Below are 14,742 nucleotides of genomic sequence, written 5' to 3'. Positions count from 1 at the left end.
TAGTACATTTTGAGACTTTCCCAGAACTACGGACTTTGGGGATTGGGCCTTTATTTTAGTTTTGACATGCAGTGCTGCCTACCTGTTGAGTTTTACAGCCTGAATGGCACTTCTATCATGGAGTCAGTTGTGCTAAGGTCTCAGGACCTAATATTGTCTGGGGCCCTGTTACAGGAGCCTCTTACCGGGGTAATTGTACATTGAGGGAAGGAAATAATCAGACTTTTCCAGAATCTCTTGAATACTGGTTCTGAATTGATGCTGATTCCAGGAGATCCCACAAAACACTGTGGCCTTCCAGTTAAAGTAGGAGCTTATGGAAGTCAAGTGATTAATGGAATTTGGGAGACGTCCAACTCACAGTAGGTCCAGTCGGTCCCTGACCTCATCCTGTGGTTATTTCCCCAATCTCAGAAAGTAAATATATGATAGGTATTCTCAGAAACTGGCAGAATTATCACATTAGTTCCCTGACCTGTGGAGTGAGAGTTATTATGGCTATACTGGAAACCTTTAGAGTCACCTTTAGAGTCATGCCAGGGAAAAGAGTGAATCAAAAACGATATCGAATTCCTCGAGGAACTGTAGAGATTAGTGTCACCACGGAGGACTTGGAAGATGTAGATGTGGTGGTTCCCACTACATCTCCCTTCAACAATCCTGTCTGACTGGTGCAAAAGACACATGAGTCGTGGAGAGTGACAGTTTGACTGTTGAAAAGTCAATCAAGCAGTGTCTCTAGTTGCAGCTAGTGTACCAGATGTGGTGTCCTTACTTGAGCAGATTAACACATCTCCTGGTACATGGCATGCAGTAATTGATTTAGTAACTCTTCCCTGGTACCTATCCGTAGGAACCACCAGAAGAATTTTGCTTTCAGTTGGCAAGGCCAGGAGAACACCTTCACAGTTTTACCTCAAAAATACATTAACTCTCCAGCCCCGTGTCATAACTTAGTTAGAAGGGATCTCAATCATCTGTCTCTTCTACAAAATGTCACAGTGGTTCACTGTATTGATTACTTTAGCTGACTGGACCAAGAGAAAAGGAGGTAGCAACCTTGGAGTTGTTGGCATCAGAGGATGGGAAAGAAATTTAATCAAAATTCAAGGGCCTTCTACTTCAATAAAATTCTTAGGAATCCTGTGATGTGAGACATGTAGACATGTCCCTTCTAAGATGAAAGATAAGTTATTGCCCCTCTCACCAGTGGGAAAAAAAAAAAAAGAGCACAACTTTTAGTGTGTCTATTTGGATTCTGGAGACTGCACATTCCTCACACTTGGGTGTGTTACTCCAACCCATTTACCAAGTGATTCTGAGAGCTTCTTGCTTTATGTGGGGCCTGGAATAGGAGAAGACTCTCTACCTTGGACCATATGATCTAGGAGCCCTGATGTACTTGAGGTGCCAGTGTTGAGTTCGGATGCTCTTTGGAACCTTTGACAGGCCCCAATATGTGATTTACAGAAGAGACCTTTGGGATCTTGGAGTAAGGCTCTACCATGATTTGTAGACAACTATTCTTCCTTTGAGAGACAGCTCTTTGTCTGCTATTGGGCTTAGTGGAAACTGAACATTTGGCAATGAGTCACCAAGTTACCATGCAACCTGAGATGTCCACCCTGAACAGGGTGTTATCTGACCCACCAAGTCATAAAGTAGGACATGCATAGCAACAATCTATTACCAAATGGAAGTGGTATATATGTGATCTGGTCTAAGCCTTTCAACCCTTTTCCTCAGCCATTCCTTTCATTGCCCAGTGGGCCCATAAACAAAATGGCCATGATGGCGGAGATGGAGATTATGTATGGGTTCAAGAACACGAATTTTCACTCACCAAGGCTGACCTGGACACAGCTGCTTCTGAGTGCCAGATCTGGCAATGGCAGAAGCCAACACTAAGCCCCAGATATAGCACCATTTCCTGGGGCAATGAGCCAGCCACCTGGTGGCAGGTTTGCTACACTGGACCACTTTCTCCGTGCATTGGCTTTTTTCTGTATGTAATGCTTCTGCCCAAACTACCATACATAAACTTACAGAATGTCTTCTCCCCTATCATGGTTTTCCGCACAGTATTGTTTCTAATTGAGGAACTCACTTCAGAGATGAAGACGTGCGACCGACACTGGAATTTCACTGGTCTTACTATGTTCCCCACTATTCTGTAGCAGCTAGCCAGACAAAAGAATGGATTGGCCTTCTGAAGGCCAACTAGTGCTCAAGAAGGCAGTATATGCTTTGAATGAACGTCTAATATGTGGTACAGTTCCCCCTGTAGCCGGAATCCATGGGTCCAGAAATCCATGGGGTGGAAAAGGGAATAATTCCACTCACTGTCACCCCTCATGACCCACTAGGAAAATTTTTGCTTGCTGCTCCCATGACCTTACATTTTGATCACCTATAAGTTTTGGTTCTATAGGAGGTAAAAACACTCCTGCTAGGAGCCAAACAAACACTCCATTGAACTGGAAGCTCAGACTTCCCCCTGACCACTTTGAGCTCCTGATGCTTTAATCAAAAGAGAAAGAAAGAAAGAAAGAAAGAAAGAAAGAAAGAAAGAAAGAAAGAAAGAAAGAAAGAAAGAAAGAAAGAAAGACTGCAGTGTTAGGAGGGGTGATTGATCCAGATTCCTGAGGTGAAGTTGGATTGTCTCTCCACCTTGGAGAAAGATGATGTCTGGAGTGCAGGAGATCCTTTAAGACATCTTTTGGTGTTACCATGTCCTGTGATTAAAGTCAAAGGGAAACTACATCAGCCTAATCCAGGCAAGATGAAGAAGGGTACAGACCCATCAGGAATAAAGATCACTTCTCCAGAAAAAACAAAACAAAACAAAACAAACACCCAAGACCTTCTGAGGTGCTTGCTGAGGATGGAGAAAATATGGGATAGGTAGTAGAGGAGGGTAAGTATAAATGACCAGTTGCAAAATAAGAGAATTATTATTGAGATGAGTGTTTCTGTTGTATTTTGTTAAGAATGTGTTTGTATGGCTATTTGTTTTCATTTCTTAATTTCTTTATCATGTGATAACAGCGTAACTGAGAGATTATCAATTGTTATATTTAAGAAGAGATACTAAAACAATGTTCTTCAGGGGAAATTGCCACCTATTCTAAAATTAATGCATTTGTGGTTGTATGAGGGATAGTTATATCATATTAGGCATAATTAGGAGCTGGTTAAATATATAATGTGTTTGTGATTATTAGTGGGATAGTTCTGTCAGGTGTAATTTTGACATGGTTATTGCTTTCATTTGGAAATTAAACAGGAAATAAGGAGATATGATTGTGTGTCAAGTTGACAAAGGATGGGCTTGTGATTGCCGTTCTTGGGTACCAACTTGACTACATGTGGAATTAATTAAACTCAATGGCTGGGCACACCTGAGAGGGATGGGGTTTTTCTTAATTAAATCATTTGAGTGGGAAGATTCACTTCTAACCCAGATCTCTGAGGTGGAAAAATAAACCTTTATTTTATATCTTTTGAAGTGGAAAGATATACAGAGATCGAAATAGAAAGAAGTAGATGTAGGTATAGATATAGATAGATTCATTCTCGACCTTTTGCTCCTCTGGAGAACCTTGACTAATAAAGTATTGGGGTGTTAAGTGGGGCTTCGATGGAGGTTAGGTAGCTGGGGACAGGCTTCCACATTCTTAGCCTGGTCCCAATTCCTGTTGTTTTCTATTTTCAGGCTGCTAATGCAATGTATCAGACTATATTCAAATAAGTGGACTGCATCCCCTTGATCTTTAAGCTCAAAGAACCCTTCCCTTAAGCTGCTTTTTGTCAAGTATTTCGTTACAACAAAAAGTGTGTGTGTGTGTGTGTGTGTGTGTGTGTGTGTGTTTATGTTTATGTGTGTGTTGGGGAATCAATATTCTGTGGCTATGAAAACCTAAAGTGTTCCATTCCTTTAGAGAAAACAGCACCTTATATGATCATCCTCTTTTATATGTCATATCATCTCTAAACAATGACTTAGAATATCTAAGACAATGGAAGTGCTGTGCAGACCAACTTTGCTGAAGCTCTTAGGGAATAATGACAAGAACGGTCTGCCCACGTGCAGCACAAATGCCAGTTTTCCCCCTTGAATATTTTAATCTGTAGTTTGTGGACTCCACAGATGTGCATCTCTTGGACACAGGCTGCCAACTGCATTGGTTGAGGTTGGAGTGAAAATTAGAGTTTTGGAAATCAGTACCCACTACCCTAAACACAGCAGTTTTCCCCTGGTACAAGGAATTTCCTGATGAGAGGCATGCTGATGTTAACAGTTGGGACTTAAAGGTTTTGTTGTTGTTGTTGCTTTCTTCTTTAAAGATACAACGTTTCATTGATTGTTTGATAATTTCATACATGCCATTCAATGAACTTTGTCATAATTGCCCCTACTCCTCTGTCTAACTCCTCCCAGCTTCACCCACCACTCCCTCACTTCCCCGACACTATGTTCTTCTTTCCTTCGATAACCCTTTGAGTCACTTTGCCCCTGGATGTTGGGCAATCATTGGCATGTGGGCAGCACCCTTAAGGAGAACTGACTCCCCCACTCACTTAAAGCCATCAGTTGTCAATAGCTAGGGGTGGGGACACATGAGCCCTCCCCCACTTTGTCAAATGCAATGAGTTATATGCCTAACTCAGTGAACCAGTGTTTTTCCAAAGAATTAATGCTTAATGGTACAATGTCATGCATGGGTAAAAAAACTCATTCAAACAACAACAGAAAATAGTAGATTTTAATGTAACTGGGTACAAAAATAGCAATATTGCATGCTGTCACTACCACTTATTGAGTTTTCGTGTATTATCCATGAAGAATATGCATTAATTAGCAATGCTGTTTTGAAAATGATCCTTTTTCCAGCTATATGATCTACGGGAGGCCAGATATAACACAGCAGGCAAACAGCAGATACAAGCATCCGGTTCATGTCCATATGAGCAATCACTGTACTGCAGAGATTTGCAAAAGCTCTGTTTTGGAGAATGAGATTTTTTTTCATAAACATGTATTTAACATACATATGGCTTATTAGTTTAAGTGGATTAATGAGTATAATTTCTCAGTTTAGTTTGTAAATGGCAAATATCAATACGTACAGCCCAGGCAAACAAAAACTCTTTGGTGCCTTCAAGCATTTTAAAAAGAGGTAAGGGGCCCTACAAAGAAAAGGTTTGAAAATTGCTGGCCTGTTTTGTATTTACAGAGTATTTCTGATGCTTATTAGGTAAATTGAATGTAATTAAACAAAAAGAACATAATTAAGCAAAAATTGTGTATGAGAGACTAAAAAGGAGACAGGCTAACTCAAGGTCTTCGGTTTTGGTAGAAAGGACTGATCCACAGCTAGTGAGGGTACAGTTCAGACACAGAGAGACGTCCCTGGTTTGGAGCATGTTGGTCTGTCCTCAGTCTCTTCCCCATAAAGTGATAGCCACCACATTCCTTATCTCACGGCGTAGTTCAGCGGATTCCGTGAGTACTAGAGAGCATGTGAGAGAGCCTTGACACTTAGACTCACTGCCCCTGTGTGGCCACTATTTTTATTTTAATAATAAATAATGTGTCTGGGTGGACAGCGACTGGCTCACGGTATGATACAGGGTGCTGCTGACCCGCCTCACTGTGGGAACACTGAAAGCACAGAGATGCAGTCCTAAGCCCCAGAGACAAAATATTTTGGAGCTGAGAAAGAAATCAGAATTCCCTAACCCCCTTCTTGCCCTACCATCACGCTTTCTCATCCAAAATCACATCTGTTACCCCTGTGCGGTACCTGGATGTGAGCCAAGGTTTCAGAACAAATGATGTGAGGTTGGCATGGATTCATATGCTAGGTCCCAAGCAGTTAGGATTTTTCTTGTTCCCGCAATGTGATTAATTTTCCCTTTAGCTCAGTTTGGCTGCCAGACGATCATTCAGAATGAGGCTGATTTCAGGAAATATCCACACGGTCACCTTTATTATCAGAAAAACAATTGCTTCTAAGACAAAGACTTTCTAATTTTTTTTGTGATGAGAAAGGTTTTGGACTGGGGTGGCGGAGAGAGAATCTGTGATCCACACAGGACCTCACACGTGCTAAGAAATTGCTGTAACAACTGAGCTACGCCGGCAGCCCAGGAAACACTGTCCACAAAACCAGAGACACGTAAATATTTGTGCACTGACTGTAGAAGAATCTCACTCTGAGGCAGGGGTGCTTACGTGAAATTGGAGTCACACTGTCAGGGTATCAAGCAGGATGAACTTTACTGTAATTGTTTACTAAGGTTACTGAGCATGCTGGGTATCAATTATAAAAACCTTATTGAATTTGAATGTTACCTTCTCTCTAAGATGTGCCTGGTGTGCTGGTTCATGTTAATTTCCCAGGCTCTCCTCTTCCTGCTTCATTTTTACTTGGGGGCACATTTCTCCATTCAACACACTATGTATTTTACATAGGTATCTCTTTCACTGTCTGGTGAACATGTTTCATCATGACAGCAAATTTCCATCCTTATCCTTTTGTGATGTGTTCGTAACGTCTAAGATGGGCCTGGCCTGTGATGAAGATCCTCCACTTCCATCTTCTGACTCTAAGCTGGGGACAGGTGATGTCTCTGTCGCACACCCTGAAGTCAGACAGGTGCATTGTCTTCAAATGTGCCTGCGTTATTAGCATCACTCATATTTCTCCGAATAAACTTAGTTCATGGGCTTTGATATTATATTATCCTACAGACTTCTGTTGCTGTTCATTGTCATTGGCAGGAAAGAGCCAGGAGCTGCCTACGATATCTGGTAAGCCAGCTGGCTAGCATGGAGCATTCCTTCCACCATATTCTCCTGCTGGAAATTAAGAGCATCACTGATACCTTCTCCTCCATCCTGGGCCCTCACAGCAGGGACATCTTCCGCATGAGCAACAGCTTCAGCAACATCGCCAAGCTGCTTTCCCGACAATTGGAGAGCAACAAGGCTGGGAGTAGCAGGTGAGCAGGCTCCAGCACCTTGGGGGAGATGCTGGGAACCCTGGAGACAAAACCTAGACAGCAGTGCTGTCCTTTGTGGTACTGAGACTTCCCAGAGGAAGCCATGCCCTCATACCAACCCAGAGTAACTTCTGAATGAACCAGGTCACTTGCCAGAATTGTTCTATATCTATAAACCAAATATAGCAAAAATCTAAAAGGAGTGCAAACTATGGTAAAGAAAAAAGAATGAAGTACAAATGGCAATGCCAAGTAATGCTCATTCGTTTACTCAGTAAGCATTTGAACCTTGTTCACTCTGAACCATGAATCTAAGCAGAGATAAACATGGAGAGTTATCCATGTATCCAAGGAGCTCACTGAGATTAATATTTAAATAATTAATATTTAAATAATTAGAAAATAAAATCATAGACTAGAGAAAGGGTATACTAATAAAGATGGGTTCAAGGAATTTGGAGAGCATTGAGACAGTGAAACCTAGCTATTTATGGAGAAGGAGGGGTAAAATTGAGATCAATAAATATCCCCTAGAGTAAGAGATGTTTTTGGACCAAGTCTTGGGAGATAGCCAGATTATACCAGGCTGTCTTTTTGGTGGCATGGATGTCTTTCTTGAAACAAGTCGTCATTTTGTATGAATGAAGTATATGTTAGAAGAAGAACAACAGATATGATGATGATGTAGAGACAGGGGTGAGACACGGAGACTTGGCACACCTTTCTGAGAAGCTTGAATTTTACCATGTTGATGTCACTGTGAGATTTAGCACATGGTAGGATAAACTCAGAACCCACTTCAAGAAGGTCACTTAGTGCAGAGGCAATCCCAACAAGAAGATGACAAGAGTCAGATCAAACAAGTCAAACATGGGTGTTGGCCATGAGAAAATTATTGGTGATGGTGAAATTTGGCTGATCTGAAAAGAGGGCAGCTGGGCCTGAAGGGTGGGAGTGAATTCAGCACATAGTGTCCTGTGGGCTGTCCTGTGCTTGATAGAATATTCATCAGAAACCTGAGCCTTTACCTACAAGATGCTAATAGGAGTCTCTCCTGTCTTAGTTGTGACAGCAAACTCGGCTGAGACAGAAAAAAACACTGCTATGTACATACATCACTCAAAAATAGCATTTCCACAGGCACCTGACTGACATACCAATATCTTTATCATAGTAGCATCCAATAACATATATGAAACCCCAAAGCCACTGTCAGCTAAGTTGCACCGTATAGTTTCAAAATGTAGTTTAGGTTCCCTGCAGCTAGTGTTGAGGAAAGTTTTTATACTGTATGGACTGCCAACCTGCTTCTTCCAGCCCTTATGGACACACTTGTCAGAAGAAAAGCTCACACATGTGCCCTGGCCGGGGGAAATGTTGCCTACAAACACTTCTGAGCTCATGCATGTGAAAGCATTAAATAACATGGCAAAAAGTTACAAGACTGTTACACTCAATATTCTAACAGTGAAATTGATCTTTGATAAATAATCCCTAGTCCTATTAGCAACATTATTCCCTTCACTATTTGTGGGGAGCGTAAAAAGAAAAAGAGAAGGAAGTAAAGGAAATGAGGAGGGAAGGAGGAGGAAGGGAGGAAAAAAAGAAAGGAAGGAAAGGAGGGATTGTTGAGAGGGATGGATAGAGGGATGGAGGGAAAGATGAATGGAGAAAGGAATGGAGGGATGGAAGGATGGAGAGAAAGAGGAAGGCACTGGGTGTACCTCACTGGAATACACTTTGCCTTGCTTGTGAGGCCCTGGTTTCATTCATCAGCAATGAAAATACAAAAGGAAAAAAATTAAAAGGTCAGCATGCATCCCACATATGGCCATCACCTCAACCTCTCTCAATTCAAAATATTTCTCCCAGTTCAAGCCTTGCTGTCACTTTCCTTCTAACACACTGTAATTATTCAGTGGGAACCTCAGAAGTGTGGTGTGGACAGCTAGCCTTTTGTGCCCAGGGCTCATCCTCTCTGGGATGGTTGCTACGGCTTCTCTCCCAGCATCTTTTCCCTGAATAGCCTTCCTTGTGTCCATGAGATTCTACTCATTTGAGTCCATGCCCCCAAAGCTGAAAGGTCTATACTTTTGTGTGAAGCAAAGACAAAAACCTGATTCTTACAATTAAAGAGAAAATGAACAAGTGAAGCGATCCTGAAAGAAAATTAAAGATGATAAAACTCAAAGCAGATGTCAACTAATTTACAAATGTGACACACAGCTCAGCAGGCCAGATTTTAGACTTCAGGCCAAAACAACAAGACTATCAAAAGAAAAACAATTAGCATCCCAGAGAGAATGAAAAACTGAAGCAGACGTGCCTTCCTCTTGCCAAAGATTCTGAATAAATCGGGTGAGTTTTGTAAAGGGCAGCAGGTGAACCTATTTGCATTTTCTCCGTTCCTCTGTCTCTAAAAATGTGCTTGTGTTTAAATAAAAGCCAACAAAGTCTAAATGACAAGCAGAGCATTTAAGTTTTGAAATCAATTCTGGGGAAACAAAAGAGGAGGCATAATAGCAACTGTGGATTGACAAGGTGAAGATTAGGAGTGAGGAAAAGAGACCTATACCTTGCAAATGGCATGCCCTTTGTGGCCTTCTGGACAGCCCTTAACAACTGGGGTGATTGTTTGTCAAGCCCAGTCAAAGCAGGAAGGGGAGAGCTTGTTCTTGGTGACCATGTGACCAGCTCTGCAGTCCCCCAGCAGACTTTGAGTTCAGTGGCCATTACAGTCGATCACAGCTTCTCAGACCTTTTCTACTTGAAACTTCTTTACAGCCAAGAAGTTTTTGTGAGCCTAGGTGTGTGTGTTTATGTGTGTGTGTGTGTGTGTGTGTGTGTGTATAAAAATGCATGTACAAATCAAACACTAATTATTTAAGATAATTTTTTTTATTTTTTATCTTAATTTTTATTAATTACACTTTATTCATTTTGTATCCCCCCATAAGCTCCTCCCTCCTCCCCTCCCAATTCCACCTTCCCTCCCCCTTCTCCACCTTCCCTCCCCCTCCCTCCCCAAGTCCGATGATAGGGGAGGTCCTCCTCTCCTTCTTTCTGATCCTAGTCTATCAGATCTCATCAGGAGTGGCTGCATTGTCATCTTCTGTGCCCTGGTAAGGCTGCTCCCCCTTCAGGGGGAAGTGATCAAAGAGCCAGCCACTGAGTTCATGTTAGAGGCAGTCCCTGTTCCCATTACTATGGAACCCACTTGGACACAGAACTGCCATGGGCTACATCAGTGCAGGGATTCTAGGTTATCTCCATGCATGGTATTTGGTTGGAGTCTGAGTCTCTGGAAAGAACCCTGTGTTCAAATTTTTTGGTTCTGTTGCTCTCCTTGTGGAGTTCCTGTCCTCTCCAGATCTTACTATTTCCCACTTCTTTCAAAAGATTCCATGCATTCTGCCCAACAGTTGGCCATAAGTCTCAGAATCTGCTTTGATAGTCATCAGGGCAGAGCCTTTCAGAGGCCCTCTGTGGCAGGTTCTTAACTTGTTTCCTGTTTTCTTCTTCTTCTGATGTCCATCCTCTTTTCCTTTCAGGATGGGGATTGAGCATTTTAGTCAGAGTCCTCCCTCTTGATTAGTTTCTTTAGGTGTATAGTTTTTAGTAGGTTTATCCTATATTATGTGTCTATATGAGTGAGTATACACCGTGTGTGCCTTTCTGCTTCTGGGATAGCTCACTCAGGATGATCCTTTCCAGTTCCCACCATTTACCTGCAAATTTCCTGATTTCCTTGTTTTTCATTGCTGAGTAATATTCCATTGTGTAGATGTACCACAATTTCTGTATCCGTTCTTCAGTTGAGGGGCATCTGGGTTGTTTCCAGCTTCTGGCTATTACAAATTTTTGTTTTATATATAATTTCTTATTTATATGTTTATAAGTATATACATTTATATATGATTTAACATATAGTGTTCAATTAGCAGATTTGCATAATAATGAGACAGATGTCCTTGCTTATTTTGACAGAAATAATTAAAGTTTCCTTGAATATTTAATACCGCCGGACATAGAGCATCTTTAGTGTTCTTTAGAGTTGATTATTATTTTATATTTATAATTACCAATGCTGAGATGCCACTTCACATGAGTACAAAAGGGCAGAAGACCACGTAGGTCCATTTCAGATGCTGTTAGAAATTCTGTCCGGATACCAAGTACTATCATTTTTTTTTTTAATGAAACTTGCTGGGCTTTCAAATAGCAACTTCTAAAACCAAACATCTTAACACAGAGCAGTCCAAAGGCATAGGAATTTAGTAGCTGTGTGCTGAGAGATGGTGGTCAGAAGACACTGGGAGTTCCTTTCCATAATTAATCCATAATTTAGTTATGTTTATATGAGAACGGAAAACTTCTGCACGTACAATAGAAACATGCCAGTCTTGAATTCGAGCCGACGTGTTTCAGGCAGCATTGACTGGTGGTGTGTGGTATGACGACACACACAGTGTAAATGCGCACATATGTTCAAACCCAGGCTGCTGTGGACTTGTGTGTGCCGCCTTGGCATGCACAGCCACAAGCACATTACACACTTGGTTTTTAAGTTAATATTTTGCCTATGCACCTTCACATTCTCCCAACCCTCACATTCAGTTTAAGATGTCAGGCACCAGAAGATGCCTTCGCCAAACAAAAGTGGCACCAGAGAGGCCAGCCTCCTCCAGCACCAGCAGAAGGGGACAATTTGTGGTATGTGTTTTTAGCAGGAAGACAGACTAGGGCCCCAGCTGGAAAAGGAAACTTTGAGGAATGGAAATTGTGGAAAGAGGGATGGGGAAGTAAATAGGAGAAAAGATGAAAGAGGGAGGGAGGATGGTGATAGTGAGGAGCAGAAGGAGGAATGATAGAAAGAGTCTCCAGCCCAAGGAAGTGAATGAACTGTTCCCGTAGACGCGGCTTCTGGAGCCTAGCCAAAGCCATTGGAGTCATAAAGGGGGAAAAGTTATTTGTAAGAAAAGTTCATGACAAAATTATTCCCTACAGCTCTTGCTTAATTAAATAGGTAGTTGCTCTCCTGTTGTTTTTTTCTAGAAATGATGGCAGTAGAAATTTTGTGTCTCTCCTTTGTTTGCATGCCTTAAATTAAAACCGAGAATGAAAAGAAAACTATAGCCAAAACCAGTTAGGTAGGCATAAAACTAATGTAATGATGGAATGATGGTTAATTTGGGGTGGGAGGGAGTCAACTTGACTGGGTTTTTTAATTAATTAATTAATTAATTAATTAATTAATTAATTTAGTCACTTAAAAGCCCTATTTTAGCCCCCTCCCTCATCTCTTCCCAACCCTCCCCTCCCCACCAACTTACCCCAGCTCATCAAGTAGCATCAGGACTGAGCTTATTCTCATCCCCTGTGCTCTGGCGTGGTAGCTCCACTAGAGGAAAGTGATTGAAAAGCAGGCAACAGAGTCCATGTTGGAGACAGACTTCCCTTACTAGGGGACCTACATGAAGACCAGGCTGCCCATCTGCTACATCTGTGTAGGGGGCCTAGGTCCAGTCTATACATGGTCCTTGGTTGGTGCATGTGACCATCTGTCTCAGGATCCTACTTCTATGATTCCTCCACTATAATAGACTGTAGCCTTTCACTGTGATCCAACACGAATCTTTCTGTACTTACGTTGATATTGTCAGGTATTACGACACAGTGTCATGAAGAGTAACTAAGGTAGATGGAAAGAAATGACACAGTAGATTAAAGGAAATGGTACCCAGGCCTGTGGGATGATTGGAGGGGAGTCAGAATGAGACTGAGTACCAATGAGTATGATCCTCCTTGGAGTGGCGGTAACGAGAGGTGTTGCCCTAATATGCAGCCAAGCAATGCGGCTTGTGAAGGTAGGGTTTTACAATGGTTGGTGACCAGAGTTCATATCTTGACATCATGGATGCTACACCAGGACCTATTTTTGCTGTAATACATCTTTCTCCCAAGACATAGAACAACAGCTTGAGAATGAAGATTGTTCACTGACCCCAAGACAGAAATTGCAGAGGAGAGAGGACCAATTCATCTTCATCTTTGCCAAGAATGCTGCTAATAGGTGTAATCAAGCTTAAACCAACTAGCAATGTTATTTTAGTTAATCTTTTTTTCTTTATTTTTTATTTTGTGTGCATCCGAAGTTTTGCCTGAATGTATATCAGTGTACCACATGCACACAATGCCCACAGAGGCAGGAAGAAGGCATTGGATCCCCCTGGAACTAGAGTTATAGGTGGTGATGAATCAATGTGTGGCTGGGTCCTCTGGAAAAGCAGCCCATGCTTCTAACTGCGGAGTGGTCTCTCCAGCCTCATTTTATTTAATATTCACAATAAAATATCTTCATGTGCTTTAGAATTGTAGAGACTTCATATAAAGTATAATTGAATGAATTCCCCTGGAAGAAAGGGGAACTGGAAAGACAGGTCAGTGGTTAAGAGTACTGTCGCTTTTTCAAAGGACCTATGTTCAGTTCCCAGCACCCACTGGGCAACACACAACCGTCTGTATCTCCAGTTCCAGGAGATCCAGTCCCTTCTTCTGTTCTCCATGGACTCCTCCATGCACATGGCACACATAAACTCACACAGGCTCACACACGTACACAAAAATAAAAAATAAATTAATAATCTAGCACACAATTTAAGCCTCTACCAAACCCTATCCCCTTATAGACCTGAAGTAACATCCATGTAAATCCAGGCAGTAACCAGGGAAGCCTCCTTTCCTTTCTCCTTTAGTCCCATCCAGTGGATCTCAGATTTTTGTGTAAATAAGAGCTATATTATAAACAGCGCTTATGTAACTCACAGGATTGTCCCAGGCGACTTCTACATATTCCTACCAAAATTCACACCAGTTCTGCTCATGTTTTCCACCACACTCTAGAATATCATCTTCGTTCCTCTCATCCCATGAAAGGTTGCTGTTCTCTCGACCTGCGGCTTGGTACCCCTTCCCTATGGGAACTTTCTTTCTCATGATCCTACTTTCCTTTGAACTTCTGTAGCTTATAGCCCTTGCCAGTCCTCCAGCTCTCAAATCACGAGGTATCTCTTTGTGTCCTACTTGCCTCCAAACTAGAGCACTAGTATTCAACAGAAAGATATTCTCTAAGTGCTTATTAAAAAAAAAAAACAACTCATTTTTTAAAGGCAAGACATGTTTACACAAAGGAAAAAAAAACTGACTTTTTGAGACCAACAGTTGGCTCAAGGAATGCACACAAGTAGTTTCGGGACATAATTAAAACCATGTTGCATTCTGGACAGTATTGTCCCTGCTTAGGAAAAGTTGAAGGTACTCTTACCCCACCGAGGTAACATAAAGATAAAACTGGAGTTTCAACAAGAAAGCAGTATATATTTTTCCATCTAGAGATGCCCTGTACCAAAAGAAAACCCTAATGGCCTTTCGTGGCAGTTGTGTGGCTGCTGTGACCCCTCTATACATATGAAGTAATAGTTTCAGGTTTTGCCCTGCTTCTTAGCGAAGAGGTGGCGGCTACCATGTGGTACCGTTTATGTCCCATCTGTTACTCATTTTCCTCCTTGGTCGTCCTTCCTTAACCAGTACTTAGGGCTAAGGGGAGGTCTTTAAAGGTATTTCAGGAATTCATTTATTAACAAGAGACATAGGTGGGAGACATCATTATCAGCTTTGGAGAAAATGGAACCAGGCCAGTGAATATGAGACCCCAGCAGTGCTGACCCCCCCCCC

General features: G+C 41.8%; 1 protein-coding gene across 1 annotated transcript in view; it reads left to right on the top strand.

Moving 5' to 3' along the window:
• Positions 1-14,742, top strand: part of Veph1 (ventricular zone expressed PH domain containing 1) — a 191,716-nt gene that overhangs the window by 93,900 nt on the left and 83,074 nt on the right. Inside the window, exon 7 of the mRNA XM_055596770.1 lies at positions 6,788-7,008. Within this exon, the coding sequence (XP_055452745.1) occupies positions 6,788-7,008 (221 nt within the window). The remainder of the gene's footprint in view (positions 1-6,787; positions 7,009-14,742) is intronic.

The sequence above is a fragment of the Psammomys obesus genome, unplaced genomic scaffold (assembly GCF_907164565.1).
Source record: "Psammomys obesus unplaced genomic scaffold, mPsaObe1.curated_primary_1811, whole genome shotgun sequence".
Taxonomy (NCBI): domain Eukaryota; kingdom Metazoa; phylum Chordata; class Mammalia; order Rodentia; family Muridae; genus Psammomys; species Psammomys obesus.
Note: the sequence above shows the minus strand (reverse complement) of the source record. Positions and strands in the feature narration are given on the sequence as shown.